Below are 20,675 nucleotides of genomic sequence, written 5' to 3' on the forward strand. Positions count from 1 at the left end.
AATATTTAAATAGATGCCTAAAGTAATTGCAGGGGGCTCGGGCTAGCCCTCCTGTTGTAAAAGTGGTGGACAGGATAAAGTGGAAGGTGAAGATAAGAAATCAAAAAAGAGGTAAAATTAAAAAGCTTCATTCCACAGCTTTTATTCTATAAGAACATAAACATCATCTTTTTTCCACGCACAGCAGCAATACAATATTAATTTATTCTGATTTAAGATTTGAAGTAAATAAAGCTAAAACTAACATTTATAATAACGATAGAATGCATTTGCTTAAACAAGATTGGCAATTTTTCATAATAATAGACATTTATACAGATTTGTACTTATAGTTTTTTTTCTTTTTCTGCACCTACAGGTTTGACCCTTTTATGCATGTAACTTCACAGTATAAAGAAAATCCAAACAATGTCTCCCTTCTCTCATCTGCTTGCCCCAGCCCACTTAGGCTCCCATGAATTTCAGAAAGCCTACAAAACAGAACAATAACAGCAAAAGTGAATTAAAGCAAAACAAAAGTAAACAAAACAAAAAACCCAACTCCATAAGATAGGGAGAATCGTGGTGTGCTTTTCGCGTGTTACCAAATGGCAACAGTTTTAATGGCAAAAATCCACTAATTCCACATGTATAAACAAACCTGCGTTATTTATCAACAGCCAGGACATGGAAATTCAAAGGTAAATGAGGGATTTTAGTCAGGCAAGCAAGACCTTAGGCAAACGGGAAGAGAAGCCTCCTTCTCTTGGCCATTTATTATTTTTTTTAAAGCTGGGAGATCTTACACAGGAAGGAAAAAATTAATCTTTCTGATTATTTCTTTCTCATTTTTTTTTTTCAATCAGCCAGGTCAAGCCCTATTGCTAACCTGCATGTCCATGTTTCAATATTCTGCTCTCGACCAAGGAAGAAAAGAAGGAAGAAAAGAGAAATCAGGCCTTTACTCGCTGATTAAACACAGCCCAGCACTCCAGGCTGGCGAACCCGGTGGCGGCTCCTTGCACCATTGACCTCAGGCCAGACACCTCAGCGCCTACAATGGGACCTATGGCTTCCGGCTAAGTTTACCCAGGGCTGAGCAGGAAAGCAGATCCTAGTAGAAGAATTGGGGCGGTACTAGCAGTAGGAACCCCCGAGGCAGCGAACCCAGCCCAGTCAGGACTCGACATGAGGACAATCTCAATCTCTATAGAATTTTAGCGATATGGCTTTTTCCCCCAGAAAGTAAGTAAACCAACACCAAGCAAACAGACAAAGAAACAAAGTGTCAGAACAAACCAGCCCTGCACAGACGAAACGGCCTGGGAGACGGCGAGTGTGGAAGGGCGCAATGGGGCTCCGGCACAGGTGCGAGTTCTGGGACAGAGGCTGGAGGCAGAAGGAGGGGTACAGGCGCTCTGGAAGCGAAAATACGGGCGTTGCCTGCAAGTTTCATCAGGAAAAATTAAAGTTGGCTGTGAGCTCCCGGATTCGGTTTTCTCGGTTCATTTTCTTCAGTTTCATCCTGCGATTTTGAAACCAGATTTTCACTTGTCTGTCCGTGAGGTGGACGCTACGGCTGATCTCTAGGCGCCGCTCTCGAGTAAGGTACATGTTGAATAGAAACTCCTTCTCCAGTTCCAGCGTCTGGTGCTTCGTGTAAGGGCAGCGTTTCTTCCGGCCGCTCTTTGCCGTGAGCCAGTTGGCTGCATTTTCGCCTTTGGAATTGCCTGGAGTTTAAGAGAATGCAGAGGGGAAGGTTAAGTCGAGGCCACTCGGGCTGTGCGAGGGGGGTGAATTCCGGGTCTTTCCCATTAGAGGGGTGCCCGAATTCATAGAGCGAGGGTTATGCCCTCCTTTGACTTTCGGAGAACAAGAAATTCCTCCAAAAGGCATGACAAAATCGAGTGGGCCTCCAATCCACACCCGGTCCTCCCAATTTACATTTTCCCCTACTTTTTTTCCAGGCACCTGTTTTAGCACCACTCGGCGGGGCGCTTGGAGAATGAAAGGCCGGAGTAGGCAAGGCCGTACATCTTGAACTTAACGCCTTTCTCTGCCTCTCACGCAGTGGCAGGGAAGCATTTCCTGCGGCCCCCAGGCTGGGGGTAAGGGATGTTTATTTGTTTGAGAAACCAGCAGCTTCACTAAGGCTTACTCTAGCCTCCTAGATTGTCCTAGGCCAGAGGAGAAGGATATAGTTGGGCCAATAGGAAAGTCCCGAAAAGCCGATTCTGGGGTCAAGGGCTGTTCCGCCCCTGTCTCTCCAAGAAACTGGGGTGTGCAGTTGGGTGACAACGAGTTCCAGCAGAAGGGAAAAGGCCACTCCTAGGTTTTCAGTTCAGGGCCCAGGCGTCCGGGAGGGATTTGCCTTTTCTTCTTCTTGCAACAAGGATTCCCGCCCCTCCAGGAACTTTGAAAAAGGCACGGGGGATCGTAAACTCGAACTTCGCCGGTTAATGGGCTTATTTATTGGCGCTGGCGGCTGCTTATTTTGGATGCCTTACAAACATCCGTGCTATCTGCAGGCGAGCCACTTTCCCTCCCTGCCCCTCCCCCCGCGTGGGCCGCGCTGAGCTGGCTGGGCTGGAGACCAGGGCTTGGGGGTACTCAGGGCCACAAGAAAGTGCATGCACGAGAGGAGGGCTGCTCACTGGTGTCCTCATCCCCCAAGTCTGGGTGAGCTGGGGCCAGCGCTATGGACGTCTTGGTGTGGGGCCCTAAGCCCGACATGGGTTTTTACAGCGTCCCCACGCCCAAATATTAAAAAAACAAGTTCAGAAGGTCAGCCTGCCTTCAGCTTGGGCCAAGGCCTGCGGCTGCCGCGCGAGCTCCTGGTTCTCTACTCCTTCCTTGTGGGTCTGTCTGTCTGCCCGCCTGACTTGAGCCCTCGGTTGCACTCTGCTTACCCAGGGAGTCCTTCTCCGGCGAGGCTTTACTGTTTTCGGAGGGGGCCGGGGACAGCTCCTCAGCTGCCGAGGATGACGCGTGCGCCTCCTCGTCGCCCTGCGAGCCTCCGCCGCCACCGGTGCAAACCAGCGTGGGCGGCGGCGTGGAGTCGAGGGCTCGCTCCTTCCCGGCTGCCTCCGCCGAGCTCGAGGCCAGTGCCGGCGGCGGGTCGAAACCGCGCCCCGGGGGCTGCGCAGGGAAGGGACTGGCGAGCTGCTGCGTGCCGCCGCCGCCGCTGCCGCCGAAGCCCTTGGCCGTGCCGTAGGCCTGGGACAGGCGGAAGTAGCCAGGCACTGGCACTCCGCTAGAAGAGCCCAGGGTGCAGCCGTCGGGCGGCGGGCCCCGCGGGAAAGGAGCCAGGTCGGCGGCGGCCGAGCCTTTGGGGCATTTGTCCGCAGAATCGTAGAGGCAGTAGGAACTCTCTTCTTTGATGTTCTGCGCAAAAGAACACGAAGTGGCCTGTGGCGGGGGTTGGGGCGGCTGCGGCGGGGGCGGGGGCGGCTGCTGCTGCTGGGGTTGTGGCTGCGGTGGCGGCGGCCCGTCGGGCGGTTCCATCCGGCAGGAACGGGGCGCGTCCAGCCACAGGTCTAGGGGCGCGGGCGCGTAGCCATGAGCCCCGGGACCCAGACCCCCGCTGCCACCACCGCCACCACCACCACCACCACCACCACCGCCTCCAGGCGACGGCGCTTCATTGCGCTTGCTTCCCAGCGCGGGGAAAAGCCCGCAGCTTTGCAGCCCATAGGGCAGGTCGCTGGCTGGCTGCAGGTAGACCCCGCTGTGGGCGTAGTAGCCGCCTCCGCCGCCCCCCGCGCTACCGCCACCGCCACCCGCCTCGCCTCTGGCCGAGCTGATGAGAGAGTCGACCAAAAAAGAGTTCGCGGCTGGGCTCTCCGAGCATGACATTGTTGTGGGATAATTTGGCGAAGGGAGCAGATAGCCCTTTCTGGCTGACATTTCTTGTGCAAAACATGCTGAATACCATTAGCAATCCCCCCGCACCGCGGCGGGCGCCCGCAGCCAATCCCGAGCCAGAGTTTCCACGCGACCACTCCCAGTTTGGTTTCGTAGGCGCAGGGCCGCTCTCCGAGGGCGCCCTAGAAGCCCGCGATTGATATAAATATGTAATCTGTATTGATGGGCCAGAAGACGCACGCCTGACACCTATGGCCCGAAGGCCAGAACTGTGGGGGCTGCCTCAAAGTGGTGGTCAGGAGAACTGGCTCTTGAGTCTGCAAACTGCCCCCCTCCCGCAAAGAATATATTTGGAAGCGCCCTTAGGCCTTGGGCTTTTAACAAGTGGGGTGTTTATGATGTGCACCCCAGCCATCTTTGGGTGCTCCCATGTCTGTCTGCAGGAGTGGCCATGAGTCCCTGTCGTCCCTTGATCACTTAAGCAGGCCCTGTCTCTGTCTCTTCGTTCTATTCATTTCTGGAAGCTGGTCCTAGTTCTTAAATTTGGCTCCCCAAAGTGACTGGCGTGGTCCTAAGGCTGTTGAGACCCTCGGAGTGTCCAGAATCCTCAGTGAACTGGAAGCTAGCTAGTACCACTCGAACATCGTACAATGAATACTGCCGGAAATGCACTGGCTGATCACTGCCTGGCTCCTCTGTCTTCACGACTTCCCCACTCCATCCTTTGGCCAGTCAAGATTTTTCCCCTTCCCTCTGTCTGTTCATGGCTCTCTATTTCTGCCATACAACCTTGCAGAGCTGCTGTGAGGTGAAAACCAACTGTCTGGCAACCCTAGAAAAGGGCTTTCCCCCAGTCAAAGGCATACTCCCCATCACCCCCGAGGAGACCCAAACTCACTTGCTTTGGGGGACTAGAATATTAGCTTTGGGTCTCTGGTCTCTCTGTACTGGGAGAACTGGAGGTGAAACCCTGGGAGAACATGCCCAGCAAACGCCTCTACCACACGGCTTTCTCTCTTGCTTTCCTTAAAGCCTTAGCATTCCTAGCCTCCCTGAGGTTCTGAAAAACCTGTCACTACACTCTTATCTTGCTGTCCCACCCCACCACCCAAAGACGTGGCTGGAGCAGTTTTTGTTCCAGCCATTTTGTGTTACAGCGTGCACATTTTAACAAGGTGGTGATGAGGGCGATCCATTCCCTGGAAGATTAAGCTGGGTTTGGGCCCTATTATAAGAGGCTCCAGAGACCAGGAGCTTTGCTTAGCAGACACTGGGTTCTACTCAGGGGTGCTTTTTAAAGTGAGCACCTCATCTCAAGCTCAGAAACTGTGACCTTCTCCGGCAGGATCCAGTGGAGCTTGTGCAGTTAGTTGATGCTTTGCCCCTGACCTGTAACCCACAAGGTTATGAGGTCTCCAGGATGCCCTAGGCCTGCCAGCTCCAGTAGGAACAGGAGTGTTGCTGACTGCCCAGATTCCAGAAACTACATTGTTCAGGCTTCTGCAAACGGCAGAGAAAGACTCTTACATTTAGATGATCATGTTCTGGATTCTCCCAGAATGAATCCAGCCACTGGACAACAACGACCCTGTGAGGACCCTCAGAGTGAAAACACATAGACTGGGCTACCACGGTAGAGGCCAGCCTCTGGCTCCTGAGATTCCAGCGACTGGGGTTGTTTGCCGCTGCTTGGCCAGCCGCCGCCCAGGAATCAGGGCTTCTGCTAACACTAGCTAGCGAGGTATCCCTGTCCCTTCTACCTCTGTCCCCCCCAAGGTGACTGTCTGGGAGGGCTGGGTATCTAAGCATCTGAATGCAAAAGAAAGAAATGGGGAGAGAAAGAAGGAAGGAAGATGAAGAAAGAAATGAGAGAAAAGGGGAGAGAGAAAGAGAATATGAACGAACACCCATGAGCATCAGCCCGCTGCAGCTGGAAATTTCAATCTATATTAGCCACTCTGGAAACTAAAATCTGGGTCTGTGTGAAACATTAACTATCTGGTTTGCTTCTGTGCCCAAGGCCAAGGCAAATTTTCTCTTGGGTAGGCCGAGCGACCAAGAGAATCACCAGTCTGCAGAGCTCCAGAGCATTGAAGCCAATGGCCCTCCCTTAAGCTTCCAGGATGTGCTTGGTCCCTCCTCTGTTCACCAGACAGGTGGGACTTGTGTTCAGTCTGTCACCTGAAAATGCCCGGAAGCTGGGGGGCTGCCAGAAAAAGGGCACTTTGCTCTTCAGTGATTCAGATACCTCTCTGGCGAGAGATGCTATGTGGGGAAGTAGGTCTCAAGAGTGCTGAACGTTCCTTCAGAAAAAGGAGCAGCAGCAGGCCAGCAGGCTTGTGGATCAGGATTAGACCCCTCTGCTGTCCCCGTCATGTAAAAAGGAGCTTCACTGGTAGTGACTTTTAAGGGACCGGTGGCCATTGGAGAGAGTGTCTGAGATAGCAGAGGCTACAAGAATAAAAAGAAAGACGCTGACACAGATAAGGGATCTTTCTTAACCTTCCAAGGTTTCAGGGAGTCCGCTGCATACCTAAGGGTAGGTCTGAAAGAAACAAATCTGCATTCCCATGACTTGATCCATCATTTCCAAGGGGTTTTATAGACCCCCCCAAAAAAAGCTTTGTCCTTAAATTCTCCATCCAGTACTCTCATGGAACTCAGCAACCCCTGCTTATTTGTCTGGCAAAACAAGCCAGGTGCCCAGCTGCAAGCCACTCAGGCTGGTCCTAGCCAAGGCCTTGTAGGATGGCCAAATGGGCTTCTAGGTTGGATGCTATCCAGATGCCTGCTATTGCTGACCAAGGTTAAAAAGTCAACTCCAGTACTGCATGTAAATGCCTCTCTGCCAAAGGTTGGGAGAATCAGATTGTCCACTACCAGCCTCACAGACCATGGCATTGGCACTTGGGTCTTCACCAGCCTTTGTGAAAAGCAGCTATGTTGCTGGCAACAGTAACTTGCCCCCTCGTTAGAAACCAAACGGCATATTTAATTTGAGCTCTTTCTTTTCTTTGTTTAAGTGTGTGAGCCTTCATGGAAACCTCTCTCTAACTGGCCGCTCTGTCTTACTCCCACTGAGATTTGCTAAGCAAGGGAATAACAGGAGAGCCTACCGTGGGATACTGTGAGGTATCTGGCGGACTGGCCTGATATGGCTGTCGCAGAGTAAATATAATGACTCAGTTAAACGTGGAAGATGGGTTGAGTGCCTGCTCGGCTTTCTTGGTCTGGAGCCCAAGGCTCCCCTCAGCCACCCTGAAAGCTCCAGTGTCTCCCTAAACCACAACAATGAGGTGTTAGCCTCCACAATAAAAAATATTTTGTTTATTGAGCTCCTTGGCTTTCAGGAGATTCGCCATCCGCCCCCCCCCCACCAAGGGATTAAGTAGAGTGATTCCCTTTTCTTTCTTTTCGCCTCTGCCCTTCTTTTCAGCTGCTGAATTCCCTTTTCCTTCAGTAGATGCCTTTGACCTAAAACCCATGGTGCCTGCTGTCCTTAACCAGACCACTGCAGCAATCTCCCTGCTGTGGCCACCACCGCCACAGGCTGTGTTTGTTCAGGAGTAAATATTGCGGGTTTCTACCTGGAGATAAGATCCATTCTCTCCATGGGAAATGCCAGACGCATGAATCAAGAAAGTTTGAGGATTACTCTGCATTTGACTTGAAAGCCAATTCCTCTTCCTGTGTAGGCCCTTGTGAGGACCCCAAATACATTCTTATTATGAAAATAAGTTGAGTTTCTCACTAGGACAAAACGAAACAAACAACAAACAAAACAAAAAGCAAAATACCCCTAGGTCCTGAGAATGAAATATAAGTTAGTTTTTATATAGAAATCATTCTCAGTGCTCTTTTTTGGAGGGGGGGGGGCTCCAGATTATCTAGAGGGTGTAGAGCTGGATTGCAGCTTCATAGAGGAAAATTAATACAGTTTCAGCATGTCCAGCATTAACAAAATTTCAGAAATTCCCCCATTTATACATTTATGAATAACTAGATTTTTTTCTACAAGCAATAATCTTTACTTGTTCTTTAAGAGTGTTGCCTTTTTCAGGGTTGTTTAATGTGTGGGGTTTTTTCTTTTCATTTCTGGTCTACCAGGTTCAATCTATCCTTAGGTTAAATATTTTTCTTTCTTTTTTGCTAAATCCAACCCTCAAAATGGCCCTTGCCCCTTAGTGGGGGAAGTATTGGGGCCTTTTGTCAGTAGTCTTGAAGTACCAGCGTTCTTAGTTTTGTGGGTAAAGACATGGCCCTGGTCTTAAACTGGAGGCAGCTCAGGCGTGTAAGGAGAGTTGCTACCCACTGCAGTTCACAGAGTGGGGCCTCATTTCTGCTCAGAGTTGTTTTTTTTTTTTTTTTTTTTTCCTGGCACGGCTGGCTTTGGAGCCCATGCATCACAAAACTAGCGGTTCATAAGCACGATTTTTGCTCTCACACACGTGAACAGGGGCGGCACTGATTTGTTCTAAAATTCCTTTTACTCAGCCACGGCGTGGTTTATTTGGGAAAAGATAAGAAATTCCTTCAAGAAACAAATGAAAATATAATAAAATAAAAATTTAAATATGGGAAAAAGGAAGATTTAAATCTGGCCTTCAAAAATGCAAGCACTTTGGTTATTTAAAACTTGTTTTTATGAAAGCCTTGAACAAATGCCTGCTGGGTCAGACTTAATTCCCCATGCTGTATAAACAAATATGATGATATTTACTAATGTGTTTTTGTATAATTTGCAAAATGTGCAATTCAAAGTCCCTTCGTTTTAACGGCTAGGAGAATTTGTTGGAAAATGTCTGCCAGTGTTATGATGCCACATTCCAAATACGCAGTACGGGGCTTTCTCCAACATACTCAAAAGAGAGAGACAGAGACAGAGAGAGGGGGAGAGAGAGAAAGAATGAGAGAGGAATGAGAGAGAGAGAGAGAGAGAGAGAGAGAGAGAGAGAGAGAGAGAGAAAGAGAAAAAAAAAACCAAAAGAAAACAACCAAATTGGACTTCTTTGAATGGCCTTTTTGGGAACAAAGCTTATTTCTAGCCTGCTAGGCAGACTTCTAGACTGTACCTCCGAGAAAACAGGCAACCTCTGGCGGGCTGCCCCAGGGAATAAACCCGCTCCAACGGCCACAGATGTTGACCACACCGTTGTTTCCAAGGAGAAATTTTGTTTTTCTTAGTCTACCATCCCTTCCTCTCCGAAGAAACGTAATCCCAGAGCTGATTCTCTCTTTTGCCTGGGTTCCGGCCATACCTAACGCATTCAGATCTGAATATTTCAGCAAAATCGAAAGATCGCCTAGGGTGAGAAACTTGGGTGAAAGGCTGGCGCACGGAGCTAAAACAGACAACTTTTCTACTTAGGCCTCCCACCGCTTTCCAACCACAGACAGCCAAGGGGAGCGCGGGGGAGGGGGTGGCAAACGCGCATCACCCCACAAACTCAGTCATGGCCTAGAGCTTCGCTTAGCCATCGGTCACGTTCCCACTCCTCCCCACCTCTACTACAGTGAAATTGATAAACTTGTGGCCACTTACCTTGACTCATTTCTGAAATCACTGCCAAAGGGCAGCAGCTTCTCCACGCTGCGATGTGGAGAGGCCTAGTGAAGGCGCTTTGCTTTAAATTACAACCCCAATCACTTCTTGAGCGCGAGGTTCCCTATTTTTGAATACGAAGGGGAGCCGGGCAAGTGAAATAAGGTACCGTGCTGCTCTTAGTACCAGAAGCGAACAAAGGCCAAGAATCTCGCTGGGGTTCCAGGCTCCCTGGCGGCTTTGACATTGATCGGAAGTGCGCCATCTCGTGGCTGTTGCAGGTCTAGGCGAAGTTGGAGAGCCAGCCTGCAGCCCAGAAAAGGAAGCTGGCTCCCGGCAGAGAAAGAGGGAGAGAATGTGCCCAACCCGCTGCTATTGAGATCTCATTTTTACATCTAAGAAATTGCTGCAAAACCCCAGCCGGGTTTATAGCGGCGCATTCCAAATATGCAAATTGGCCGGCCCGGGACGGGTTTACGACCACATTGTCACAGCCATCGGAGGATGGGCTTTTATAGGGCTCAGAAATCAAACCCGCGCCCGCCCGCCGCCCGCCTGCAAGCAGTTCTTCTGGCTAGACTCTCTCTAGCAACTTGAGAGACTTTGGTTAATCTTTAACCATCCCAAAGGAAGTCTTTTCCTAAACTGGGCTTCCCTGCCCGCCCCCTTTGCCCCCCAGGAGGGTCCTTGTTCTTCTCAGTGTGTCTGTCTATCAACCTGGACATTCATCTAGGGGGCTTGTCCCTCTCCCCTTTCAGCTGGCTTTCTCCTGTCGCGCCAGTTAGACAAACACACAAACAAATAAATAGCAGAGTCTGAAGCCGAAGGCCTCTCTCCAAATGAGACCCTCTCTGCTGCTCTGCCTCAGCCTGGGTGGCTGTAGAGAGGGTGGGGTGGGCAACAAAAGGTTCTGTCCCTTTCAGCCGTGCCCTCAAGGTTATGGGTGATGTCCAAATTTAAGGCAGAAGTTCAAAGGCAGCAAACAAAGAGCAAGCCCGCATCTTTCTTTGCCTAAGGGAACGGAGAGGGAGCTGGAGTTGGACGGGGAAACCCTAGAGGTTTCCGGGATTCACTTCTGCCATGATACCTAGTCTCTACTGCTGAAGGGATCCACAGGGCACACTCAGAGGGGCTCAACTCAGTCCTGAGATGAGCAAGTTTAGACTGGGTCAGGCCATTGGCCATTGCAGGCCCCTAAGGCCTTCTCTAGGGCTGAAGTCAGTTGGAGGGAGCGAAGTCTCACATACTAGGCCCTGACATCTCCCATCCCTAAGATGCTGCTTTCCTTGTGGACATATAGGCCAGGCTTTCGGTTTGCTTTTGTTGTAGCTCAATCCTGATTCTACCACCTCTGCACACACCCCTCAGGGGCCTGGAAACTCGCCCCATTTACTGGTAAAGGATGCTAGCTGAGGGGAGACATTTGGCAGGAAAAGGCAAACAGGGAGAGAAATGTCACACCAGGACTAAATACCCACATTTCCATCCTCCTCATTTCCCATGTGCCCTGGTGTCCGTGTGCAGGTTAAGACATGGAGGAAATATAGGGTGGATAAGAACCGGCTGAAGGCATTCATTACAGACAGAACCACCAGGAATTTCTCAACACAGGGAGGCAGAAGAGATTCACTTGGAGAGCACCTGGCTCCCCAGAGGAAGTTCTCAGGTCTTGGGAGGCTAGCTCTAGGTATGCCAACACTTTCCAAATGTTACAATATTGTAAAAGCATAAAAAGACCATCTCCAACATCCTTCTCATTCTCTTCAGCATCCTCAAAGAAATCAACGAATTGGGGGTGGGGACTCGAGGAAGAAGAGTATTGAAATACATTAGGTTATGGTTTCTTTATTTACAAGTCTTTTGAACACCATCCCTGTATGAAGCATACATTCAAATATTTTTAGCAGTGAGCGAGTTTAACCGTGGAACACTGTAAACAGATAGAGCCTTTAAATATTTTTATTATCCCCGCCCCCCTCTACATTGCATCTTAAAATTCGCTTTGGTTCCTTCGGGGAAATATATATATAATATAATATTTATCTTTTAAAATATTTCCAAATCACTCTCCGGCTCTTAGAAGATTGCCAGAAGCTTCCAAGCTCAGTTCTGAGTCAATGAGAGCAGAGTGCAGCGTAGGAATGGGGGATCTGGGAGCAGGGAGACTTCAGCCCCTTATAGCCAAAGCCAAGGACCCACTGGCCAGGCCTGCTGCTCTGCTGCCTGACACCAACTGAATCCAAGCTTCCTAAATGTCATGGAGGCTTTGCCAAACTCTAGCATTCCACAGGCATTTCCTGCAGAGATTGAGGGACCAACAGCCAGCATGGCCTCTGGATTTCTCAATGTCTTCTACAAACTCTGGGCTTGAGTGAAGACCCATCACCACCATTGGAAGGCAGAAAAGCCAGGTGGGCTGCAGGAGGTGACCGGTAGGGGTTCAGGCCTGGGTACAAAACAATGGGTAGGCAGGAGGGATGGAAAGATATTAATATCACCTGGACAGAGTTCTCTTTCTTCCAGGACCCCCAGTTTTCTCCTTTTCACAGCCACCTTTTAGTCCAACTTTCGTTCACATTACTTTTGGAAAGCAACCCCATTCTGGACATCTAGGAACCCTCCCCTCTCCTCCTAGCCCATCCCCAAGCTGACCTAGGCCTGGAGAGCATCCAACTTCTTGACTTAGGAGTCCTGGGGGTGGGCAGGCTCTATTCAGAGGGTCCTGAAGGGGTGGCCTCCAAGGGGTTTGGCAGGGGGCCCAATCCCCAGTGACCACACCCAGCCCAAAGCTTTTGCAGGCTCTAAGAGCGAACCACCAGGGGTCCCAAACCATTCATCCTGTTGATTCACAACTCTTAGAATCCAATTATTAATAGGAAGCTTAACCATTGAGATCTGAACCAAGAGTTTTCAGGCCCCTTCCTATTGGGCTATCTCTGCAGGGGAAGCCTCCCCCCTCTCTCCTACATCACCCCCCTCTTTTTCCAAGTCACTGTGTGGCTTGACCTTGTCAAGGGCAAAATCTGCATATTATTTCACGTGTATGAAGCCCCCCTCCCAATTCCAGGAGGCTGGCGCCTTAGAGAAGTGGATTGGCCGAGTAGTATTGTAACCGGTCTCTGTTAATCTTTTTTTCCTTCATTCTTCTGTTCTGAAACCAGATTTTGACTTGACGATCGGTGAGGTTGAGCATGCGGGACAATTGCAGGCGCTTCTCTTTGTTGATGTAGACGCTGAAGAAGAACTCTCGCTCCAGCTCTCGGATCTGATACTTGGTGTAAGGGCAGCGCTTTTTGCGGGTGCGTTGGCCACCTAAGGAGGGAAAGAGGCAGGAGTGAGGAGGGAATAGGGGATGCCACTTGCCCCAGGACCCCCAGTGGAGAAGAAGGTCTGGCCACTGGGTCTGGAGGCCCAATCCAGGCCCCTTCAAAGTCTTTCCAGGCCCTTGCCTTCAGGCTGCTATTGCTGGCCAGGGACAAGCTGCAGTCGGAGCCGGCTTCAGATAAAAGCCAGCTCCCTAGATAGGCCCCCAGGGAAAGGACTCAGGCTGCCCCTTGAGCAAAAAGGAGGGCTTCCCACAGCAACAGGCGAGTTTGCGCTGGCTAAACCGCTTTGAAAGCAGGCAAGTGGGGGGTTGCGGGCTGTGCCTTGCCCCGCCAGACTAAACAAATAGCCGCCCGAGGACATTTCACCTTCAGCACCTGGGCCGCCTGTTCCAGAGGCAGTAAAGGCGTGCATCCTGGCCCCAGGCTTTCCCGGTTGCAGCCGTGATTTAGCCCTTCTTAACATCTGGGGCGGCTGCGGGGTCTTTGTCAGCCTGACTCCTGATCAAGAGCTCCTGCATCTTCCGCCAGCCTCCCAGGTCTCTCGAGGTGGGAGGCGGCAGAGGAAACCCCCTACCCCGGACCTTCACACTGCACTCACTGCTAACACACAGCCAGAAGGCCCTCAGCAGTACAGGGATGCTATTTTAGGGAGGGTAGAGGGAAGGAGGCTTCCTTAACCCTCAGGCAGGAGCCAGTTGTTCACCCCCACCTTAAAAACAACAACAAAGACAAAAAGAAAAAAACAGGTTGTTTTTGACTGATTTAATAACAACTGTGAATAACAGAACGGCGGCACGTAATTGCCACCGCGCCAAAGGAAAATGGCTTCCTTTGGACAAAAAGGCCAACTTTAGGTTAATTTGTTTCTTTTAATATATTGCTCGAGCTAAGCGGGCTACTTTATCTGTTAAATGCGCTCCTAGCGCCATCGTTAAACAGCGATGCCTTTGAATCCCAGCCGGGACTGGAGTCCCGCCGCAACACATGGCTTTTATAAAAATCTCCGGATTACCTCGCTATCAAAGGCTCCTGAAGCCCTTGTAGGGGGAATTTACAGGCGCCCACCTCCGGCTCCCCAGCCTGGAGCTGGCCTCGAGCGGGATCATGCTGTTGGGTTTGGGAGCTGAGAAGGGAAAAAAGGAAAAAGGGGAGTTGTATTTTTTTTTTTCCAAGCGTGCTTTGGCCGGTGGGTATTTCACGGCCAATTTCAGCACTCGCCACGTGATCCCTCCTTTTATAACAAAGTTTTGTTGGGGGAAACTTAAAGGCCCTTCATAAACCTTATATGCTTATAAAACAGCATATAAAAATTTAACAGCGGTGCTGCGCTAGATTCCCAACTCCCCTTTCATAAAGCGCTGGGCGCTGCCTTTATACGCACCGGAGCTGCCGGCCTTGTCCTCAGTGTGGCCGGAAGACGACTCGGGGCTGCTGCTGCTCTCGGGTCGCCGCCGCCGCTCCTTCTCCTCCGCCGCCGCCTCCCGACAGCCGCCGCCGCCGCCGTCCGAACTTGAAGTTGCCGGCGCGCCCGTGGCCGCCGCAGCCACCGCCGCAGCGGAGGTCGCAGCTGCCGCTGGGGGCCCTTTCTCGGCGCTCTTGTCCCCGGGGTAGTCGGAGGAAGCGAGGTTTTCCGGGGTGCCGTAGGCCGTCTCGAAAAACTGGTCAAAAGCCTGTGGCAGAACGCCGTTCCTGCCCACCGTGCTATAGAAATTGGACGAGACGGCGGGGGTGGGGTGGTGGTAGACGTTGGCCGAGCTCTTGGCCAGCACGTCGCCAGGCACGCCGGCCGCGCTGGGCGCCTGCAGACAGTCTCTGTGCACGAGCTCCTCCGCGGAGTAGCAGTGGGCCAGATTGCCGCGGGGGTGCCATTTAGTGGCGGGCTCAATGGCGTACTCTCTGAAGGTCACTTCGCGCACGGGTTGGACCTGGGGCAGGTTGGAGGAGTAGGAGTATGTCATTGGGCGCGAAGACGGGGTCTGGGGCAAAAAAGAAGGGAGGCTGGAGAAATCTGGACCCGAGACGTAGTAAGTACAACTTGGCAAATACATGTTAGAGGAGCAGGGACCACGCTCATCAAAATCCATCATTGGGCTACCTTGGGCTCTCCGCAGTAGCCGAGCTTAACATGATTCTCCACTGCAGCTGCCTCTTTGAAGCGGATCCGTGAAGTAGAAATTTGGAGACGTAAGCTGACGTGGAAATCTATCCCCATCCTTAGCAGGGAGGTGCTGGTCATGTGACCCGATGTTGAAATTGACAAGCTGCGAGCTAGTCCCGGCTTTTTTTTTTTAAACCCCCTCCCTTTCCTTTTTTTCCCCCTCCCCTCCCTCCCGGCTTCCTTTCTTTGTAGCCACCTCAGGGGAAGCAACAGATCGTCACTCGGTGTTCTCACCGAAAGCACGTAATCGCCGGTGTAACTCATGTTGGCTGGGGGGGCTCCCCGCGCGCAGAAAGGTTGGGGTGCGCCCCCAAGCAGCTCTCCTTTGCTCAGCTACATGGTCCTGTTCCACGGGTGCGCTGAGGGCTGCGAGAGAGCGCAACTCCCGACGCCTCCCCCCAACACCCCGGTGGGTGAGGGATGCTCTGGGCTTGGGATGGCCAGGTGAAAGCCCGGAACTGTGTGGCTCCAGGTCTGGAAGCCTGTTATCCGAAGGCTTACGTTCGCCACCTCCTTCTTCGCAGCCCCCCCTCTCACAAGCTTGCTCTGGGAACACCTCAGCCTCAGACCCTGGCTGGACCCCATTTGGGGCCAGGCTTCGCAGCCGTGGATGTGCCGGCCTCGTGGCTTGTCCGATTTGCACGGTGACTTGATTACACGCTCTCATTCATGGTCACTTCCGAAGCGCTTTAGTGCCTTCCGTCCCCAAACCGCTAACAGGCAGAGCAGCTTTCCTCCGCGGTTTGTCAATAATCTGCGCGGTCCGGAAGGGCCTTCGCCTTACCCGGGTTCCACCTACCCTGTATCTTTTGCCTACTTCCTCACCCCACACCCTGCCTTTGGAGGAACCCCCTTCTCCTCAGCTGCCTGTAAGGGTTCGGAGTGACTCCGCAGAGCCAGAGGCGCTGGGACTGCGCTTCTGCTCACCGGTCCGCAAGCTGTTCTGTCTCCTGAAGCTGACGAATCGGAAACCATGCCATTGAGGCGAACCTTGGGCTGTTTTAGAGGCGCTGACATCCGAGGAGCCTTCTCCTGGGTATGCTGCACCTTTGGGGGACCCATTGGCTGTTTGCAGCTCTTCAGAGCTGTGAGGGGAAATGGAGGGTGGCAAAGAGGGAGTAATGGCCCAAGGTTCCCTGGCTAAGAGAGGACTAACCCGCCTCTTCTTCCTTGCAAAGCCTAAGAGTGAAAGCAAAGACTATTCAAAGAGAAAAACACCCAGACAGCTCTCATCCTTCTTGCTGTGTAGTCCATAGGAGAAGCACGATGCCAAAGAAAAGAGAGGTGTTCTCCTAGCTGCCTGCACCTTGGGCCACAGAGATGTCTTGAAAAAGCTAAGCTTGATGTCCAGAGAGATAATGCTCAAGAAGCCATAACTACTAGGATAAACTTAGCTCTCTTCAGAGGAGGAAACGGAGATTAAGAAGACAAAATAATGCTTGCCATTCTGCAAGACTGGAGAAGTGTTTGGGGAAAATGAAAGAAAAGAGAGGGCATGGGGCAGCTAGGCATGGTCAAAGCAGGGAGGGGACCCAGAACTGGGGGCTCCCCACAGCTCCCTTAGAAGGAGCTAGGGTGTCACAAAAAGTCAAAAGTGAAAACCTTTCTCCCTTTCCTCATCCAGGAAATAGCCAAAGGTATTTACATATCTTGGGGGAGATTTAGAGTATAACCGCTAAGATCTTTGGTATTTAAATGTCAACATCGATTTATTTATTTATTGCTGAGCTGACTGTAACTGACTCAATAACAAATTTAATCATGTATTGCTCTGGAAAAGAACTATTCTCATTATGTATTTTCTCCAAATAATGACCCACCATTGCATTTGAATGCCCACTGTAAATATCAATAATATCAAGTAATTACTGTGTAGTGGAGTAAACTAATTTATTAGCATTAATGTTTATGTGGCTCTATGCCCCCACCTTTTTTTTTTTTTACAAGGTTTGCTTATCACAAATCAAGCACCTTGGACACATTGGTTTAATGAACTCTTTATTCAGGATTTGTTGCAGGAACTTTCATGCCCCTTGAATCCCTGAGAGCTGAACTTGAAATTATTTGTGCATCTTCAGCTTGACATATTTGTCCACTGTGGCTTCCTAGCCGACTGCAGTGGTGGGAGCAAGGAGATCTGGAAGAGCAGGGAGAAAAGAGTTGGGGAAGGCTAGCTTTAGGGGACCGAAACTACAGGATGGTCCTGCAGCAAACAAACAAACAAACAAACAAACAAAAATTCTATTTCCTGCAGTCGCCAAGGAGGCAAAATATTTATCTTTTCACAATATCTTTTTGGAGGCTACATAAAAAAGGGAGGTGAGCTTGTGAGCAGCAGTATCTGAGCAGTTCCCTGGGTTGATTTTTGCTAACCTCAAACTTTTGCCCAGCAGCCCACCCAGTCCTCACCACCCCTACCCTTGAACAAAAGGAATGCGTGAAGGGTTTCAGTGACTTTGCCATAACAAAGGCGCCACCATTGCAGGGCTCGCCCCGCCCCTGGGTGAAGGCAAACAAATTCTTGCACTTGTATTAGGGCTTTTAAGACCATAATTGAACCCGGGGGCGTCTAGGAGAACCGAAAGCAGTTCTAGACAGACCTGCGGTTTTTATAGCAGTTTTGGCAGTCAACTTCAGCTTGTGCCTGAGCCGTGGGGCCCGAGGTGGCCCAGCCACGGGGGGATGCAAGGCCGCCTCCCCTGGCTACATGGCAGCTTCTCTCATAATTAGCTCGACTTCTCCAGATGCCAGGGAGAAGGGGTGCCTGCAAAAAGGTCGGTGTGACACTGTGCAGGTTCGCATCGAGGCAGGGCTAGCTAGTTGTGAACGAGAGCCGGCAGGTAGGTATCCCATGGGTGTTTCCTGGAGACACGGCAAATTCTTCAGGAAAGGCTGTGGGCGAAGAAGGTGCTCCACGAAGGTGATTGTCAGAGCAATTAGACAGACAGTAGAGAAGAGGGGTGCCCCGGAGGGACTTGCATCCTCGAAGGGAGCGTGTGGGGGCGCTGCGGTGAAGATGGATGAAAAAAAAAAAAGGCTTTTGAAGGCAACCGAAGGGAGATGGCCTGGAGCTCTGGAGCTGCCGATTGCTGTTTAGTTCTATAAGCAGAGACAAGAGCTGGGATGCTCAGACCCCCAAGGCTGCTCAATAGAAGCCGCTTCGCCTGGCCCTGACCTGCTTGAACCTGGTAGAGTGAGTATTCTTTAGGCAGGCTTCAGAAACAAGGCCGGAGGCTGCTCTGAGGTTCCGACCCAATCTGGGGAAAGAAAGGGAGGTGGTTCTGAGGGTCCTTGGTTTTCACTTAGCTCTGAGCCTAACTGACTCTTCGGCTTTGCAGGAGGCCGAAGGTCGATCTTAGCCCACCAGGCTCTGGGAAAGACCGGGCTAGGGATAAGACCACACCGGAAGGCCAAGTCCGAGTTCCATTCCTAGAAGAGGCGGCTGCCGGCAAGGCTATGACATTGGCCCTGGACATTGGTTTCCCAGGAGCTGTTCTTTCTCAAGAACTGCACAGCGAGCGGGCCGTCTCCAGAAAACACTCCTCAACGTTTATTTCCTTTAATCGTCAACCCGGAGCCCTACGGCGGCTAATGCAAGAGGCCAAAAATGTTTGGAGGAAGAAAAACAAAGGCAGGAAGTGGCCGCGGCCTGACGGTGCGTGTGTCTGTAGAGAAGGGAGGGAACCGGTTCAATCTCCTCTTGTTCCCCCCCCCCCCGAACTTCAAGGTCTAGGCAGACCCCCTTAGCGCTTGGCCAAGGCTCTCGGTCCAGAGATTGGAGGTGGCCAACAAGTTAGCCTTGTCGAACTGAAAGGCTAAGAAGGAAACTTAATCAGCAAAACACACCAAGCCTTTTGGAGGTTTCTTCTGATTTTGTCCCAAAAGGGTGGGGGTTGTATCGGTGTCCACAAAGTCTGCTGTTTTAACCGCACCATGAAGGGAGGGAGGTTCAGGCACCATTCGCTCCACCCTCCTTCTCGAGGTAGAATACCAGAATAAAGTGTGTCCAGGTGCCTCGGCTGAGTCTGCTTTTTCTTGCACTTGGAGATGTACGGGGCAGTAGTAGAGCAGCGCTACAGGAAGCTGCCTAGGCTTCATTTTGTAGAAAGGCCATGTAAGGCCTTGTCATCATGGGGTGGCTGTGCCTGGGGTGCTTCCAGTACAGTCATTCAAGAGATTAGAGCTGCAAGCACTGTCCCTTGATAGACTACATAGTACTGTGCCACTTCGAGGGAGAACAGAAGTGGACAACAGGAGTGCACTCCTAGACTCTGGGCTTCCTAGAGTCAACCTGAAAGGCTGTAAGGTTACTGCCTTCCCTGGCTGTAGAGCTTGGGAGGCAGCAGTTGCCAGATATCCCTAACTCAGGGGATCTGAAACCCCCATGGCAGTCCTTGGAAGGCTGAGCATGGTATCCATTATTTAAATGTTCAACCAAGCTACCCCCACTCTCCAGTCCCCCCTCAAGCCTTTCTTGTCCCCAGGCAGTTCCTGCTGGTCTGTTTGCCTCTTCTCAGCTAGCCTTCCTCAGGCATTCTCCTGCCCTTTCTGTTGTCTCCCCTTGCTTGAGTAAGGGCTGAGGTGTTGAAGTGCCCCCCCCAGAAGGAACCTACAAGGCAGGTTTAGAGAAAGGGGTCTATTAAGTTTCTGACTTTCCTCATTTTAACCTCCCACAGAGAGAGACCTGACATGAATTTCTTTTCCTCATTCAATGAGTACTAATTCCAAGCACAACCTCCTCCCTTCTTTCTTCCCTCAGGAACCCTTGCTCCTTTTCTGAGCCCATCTCCTTCTTTATTCTGAGTAATTACAGGAGCCCGGGATGAGGTGGACCCACTAAAACGATCAGGTCTTGCTCTCAGTTTTCTACAGTTGCTGTTCAGTGGATTGATTAAAACACCATAAATATTTCACCCTTTGTTGCTTGCATGAGCCTTGCTTTCCTCTGTTTCAAAATATTGCATTGTGTTTATAAAGCTAAACTGAAAACCAGTGCTGATCTGGTGGCCATCTTTTCCATGGGTGTGAGAGTTGGCCAATGAGGGGATTTGGTCAAATGGCCACAAACACCAGTGACTGGAGCCAGACCTCCACATAGGTACCCTCTCCTACATAGAAGGAGGTTGTCTTTGGTGTATTTTCCCCCATGGTGAACTAAGGAGATAAATTGCATGGTATGGCCCAAAGATCTTCAAGTATGTGTTCCCAAAGCAAGAGAATAGGTCACATCTTGAACTTGACCTCACGGTTGGTTCTTTGCCTGACTAGTGGGTCCAGTCACTATCCAGTGTCCCTAAACATCTGAACAAGTCCACATCCTTCTTCTGGCCACTGGAGGGTGTACCACAGAGCTCAGTCGAGGGGCTCAATCGCCCAAACAATCTGGTTATCGTTTAGTTTAGCTGAGGGGAGAAGGGAGGGTTCACTTGAGAACTATTTTTATTTTCATGGTTGCCAACTCATTAGAGATTTTATTTATTCTTTCCTATAGAGTGGGAGCGAGTGGGGTGAGGAAGACTTTGAAGGGTGAAGGTCTGGTTCTCAATATCCACCTCCTATTCACCCCCCTTCCTCGCAGCAGCAGTTCGGCCCAAACGGGGGTTTCCTCAGCTGAGTGTGTCTGCAGTAAAGACAGAGGAGTGTAATGCAACCAGAAGGCTGGCCCTGGTCCTCCGGGTGGGGATGCGGAGGCATCCCGGGGCCCTAAATTACAGTTGTCTCCTAGAATGGCTCCACTTCCACTGGTTACTTTTGAAACCCAAGAGCAGCCTCTGTCTGCGTGGAGGCCCGCACTAGGAGCCCTGTA

The 20,675-nt window shown here is 51.1% G+C and overlaps 2 protein-coding genes and 1 long non-coding RNA gene across 4 annotated transcripts; 1 reads left to right on the forward strand and 2 right to left on the reverse strand.

The window, feature by feature from the left end:
• Positions 1 to 126: 126 nt before the first annotated feature.
• Hoxa10 (homeobox A10) lies at positions 127 to 9,897 on the reverse strand. 2 transcript variants are annotated; one of them, XM_050155541.1, is made up of 2 exons: positions 9,386 to 9,897; positions 127 to 1,709 (listed from the first exon to the last, which is right to left on the reverse strand). In XM_050155541.1, the coding sequence occupies exons 1-2, from the start codon at positions 9,393 to 9,395 to the stop codon at positions 1,435 to 1,437; spliced, it is 285 nt and encodes a 94-aa protein (XP_050011498.1). In that variant the 5' UTR covers positions 9,396 to 9,897; the 3' UTR covers positions 127 to 1,434. The 2 variants fall into 2 exon arrangements, with proteins under 2 accessions (XP_050011498.1, XP_050011497.1); XM_050155540.1 differs by lacking the exon at positions 9,386 to 9,897 and adding an exon at positions 2,889 to 9,370.
• Positions 9,898 to 11,210: 1,313 nt separating this feature from the next.
• On the reverse strand, positions 11,211 to 14,936 carry Hoxa11 (homeobox A11). The gene is made up of 2 exons (XM_050155569.1): positions 14,093 to 14,936; positions 11,211 to 12,697 (listed from the first exon to the last, which is right to left on the reverse strand). Exons 1-2 carry the CDS (start codon positions 14,796 to 14,798, stop codon positions 12,465 to 12,467), a joined length of 939 nt encoding a protein of 312 aa, XP_050011526.1. The 5' UTR covers positions 14,799 to 14,936; the 3' UTR covers positions 11,211 to 12,464.
• Positions 14,937 to 15,014: 78 nt separating this feature from the next.
• Positions 15,015 to 18,887, forward strand: LOC126509597 (uncharacterized). The gene is made up of 2 exons (XR_007594206.1): positions 15,015 to 15,905; positions 18,208 to 18,887. It is a non-coding gene; the product is annotated as an uncharacterized lncRNA (long non-coding RNA).
• The last annotated feature ends 1,788 nt before the right edge of the window (positions 18,888 to 20,675 follow it).

The sequence above is a fragment of the Alexandromys fortis genome, unplaced genomic scaffold (assembly GCF_014885135.2).
Source record: "Alexandromys fortis isolate MF-2015 unplaced genomic scaffold, M_Fortis_MF-2015_v1.1 scaffold_93, whole genome shotgun sequence".
Taxonomy (NCBI): Eukaryota; Metazoa; Chordata; class Mammalia; order Rodentia; family Cricetidae; genus Alexandromys; species Alexandromys fortis.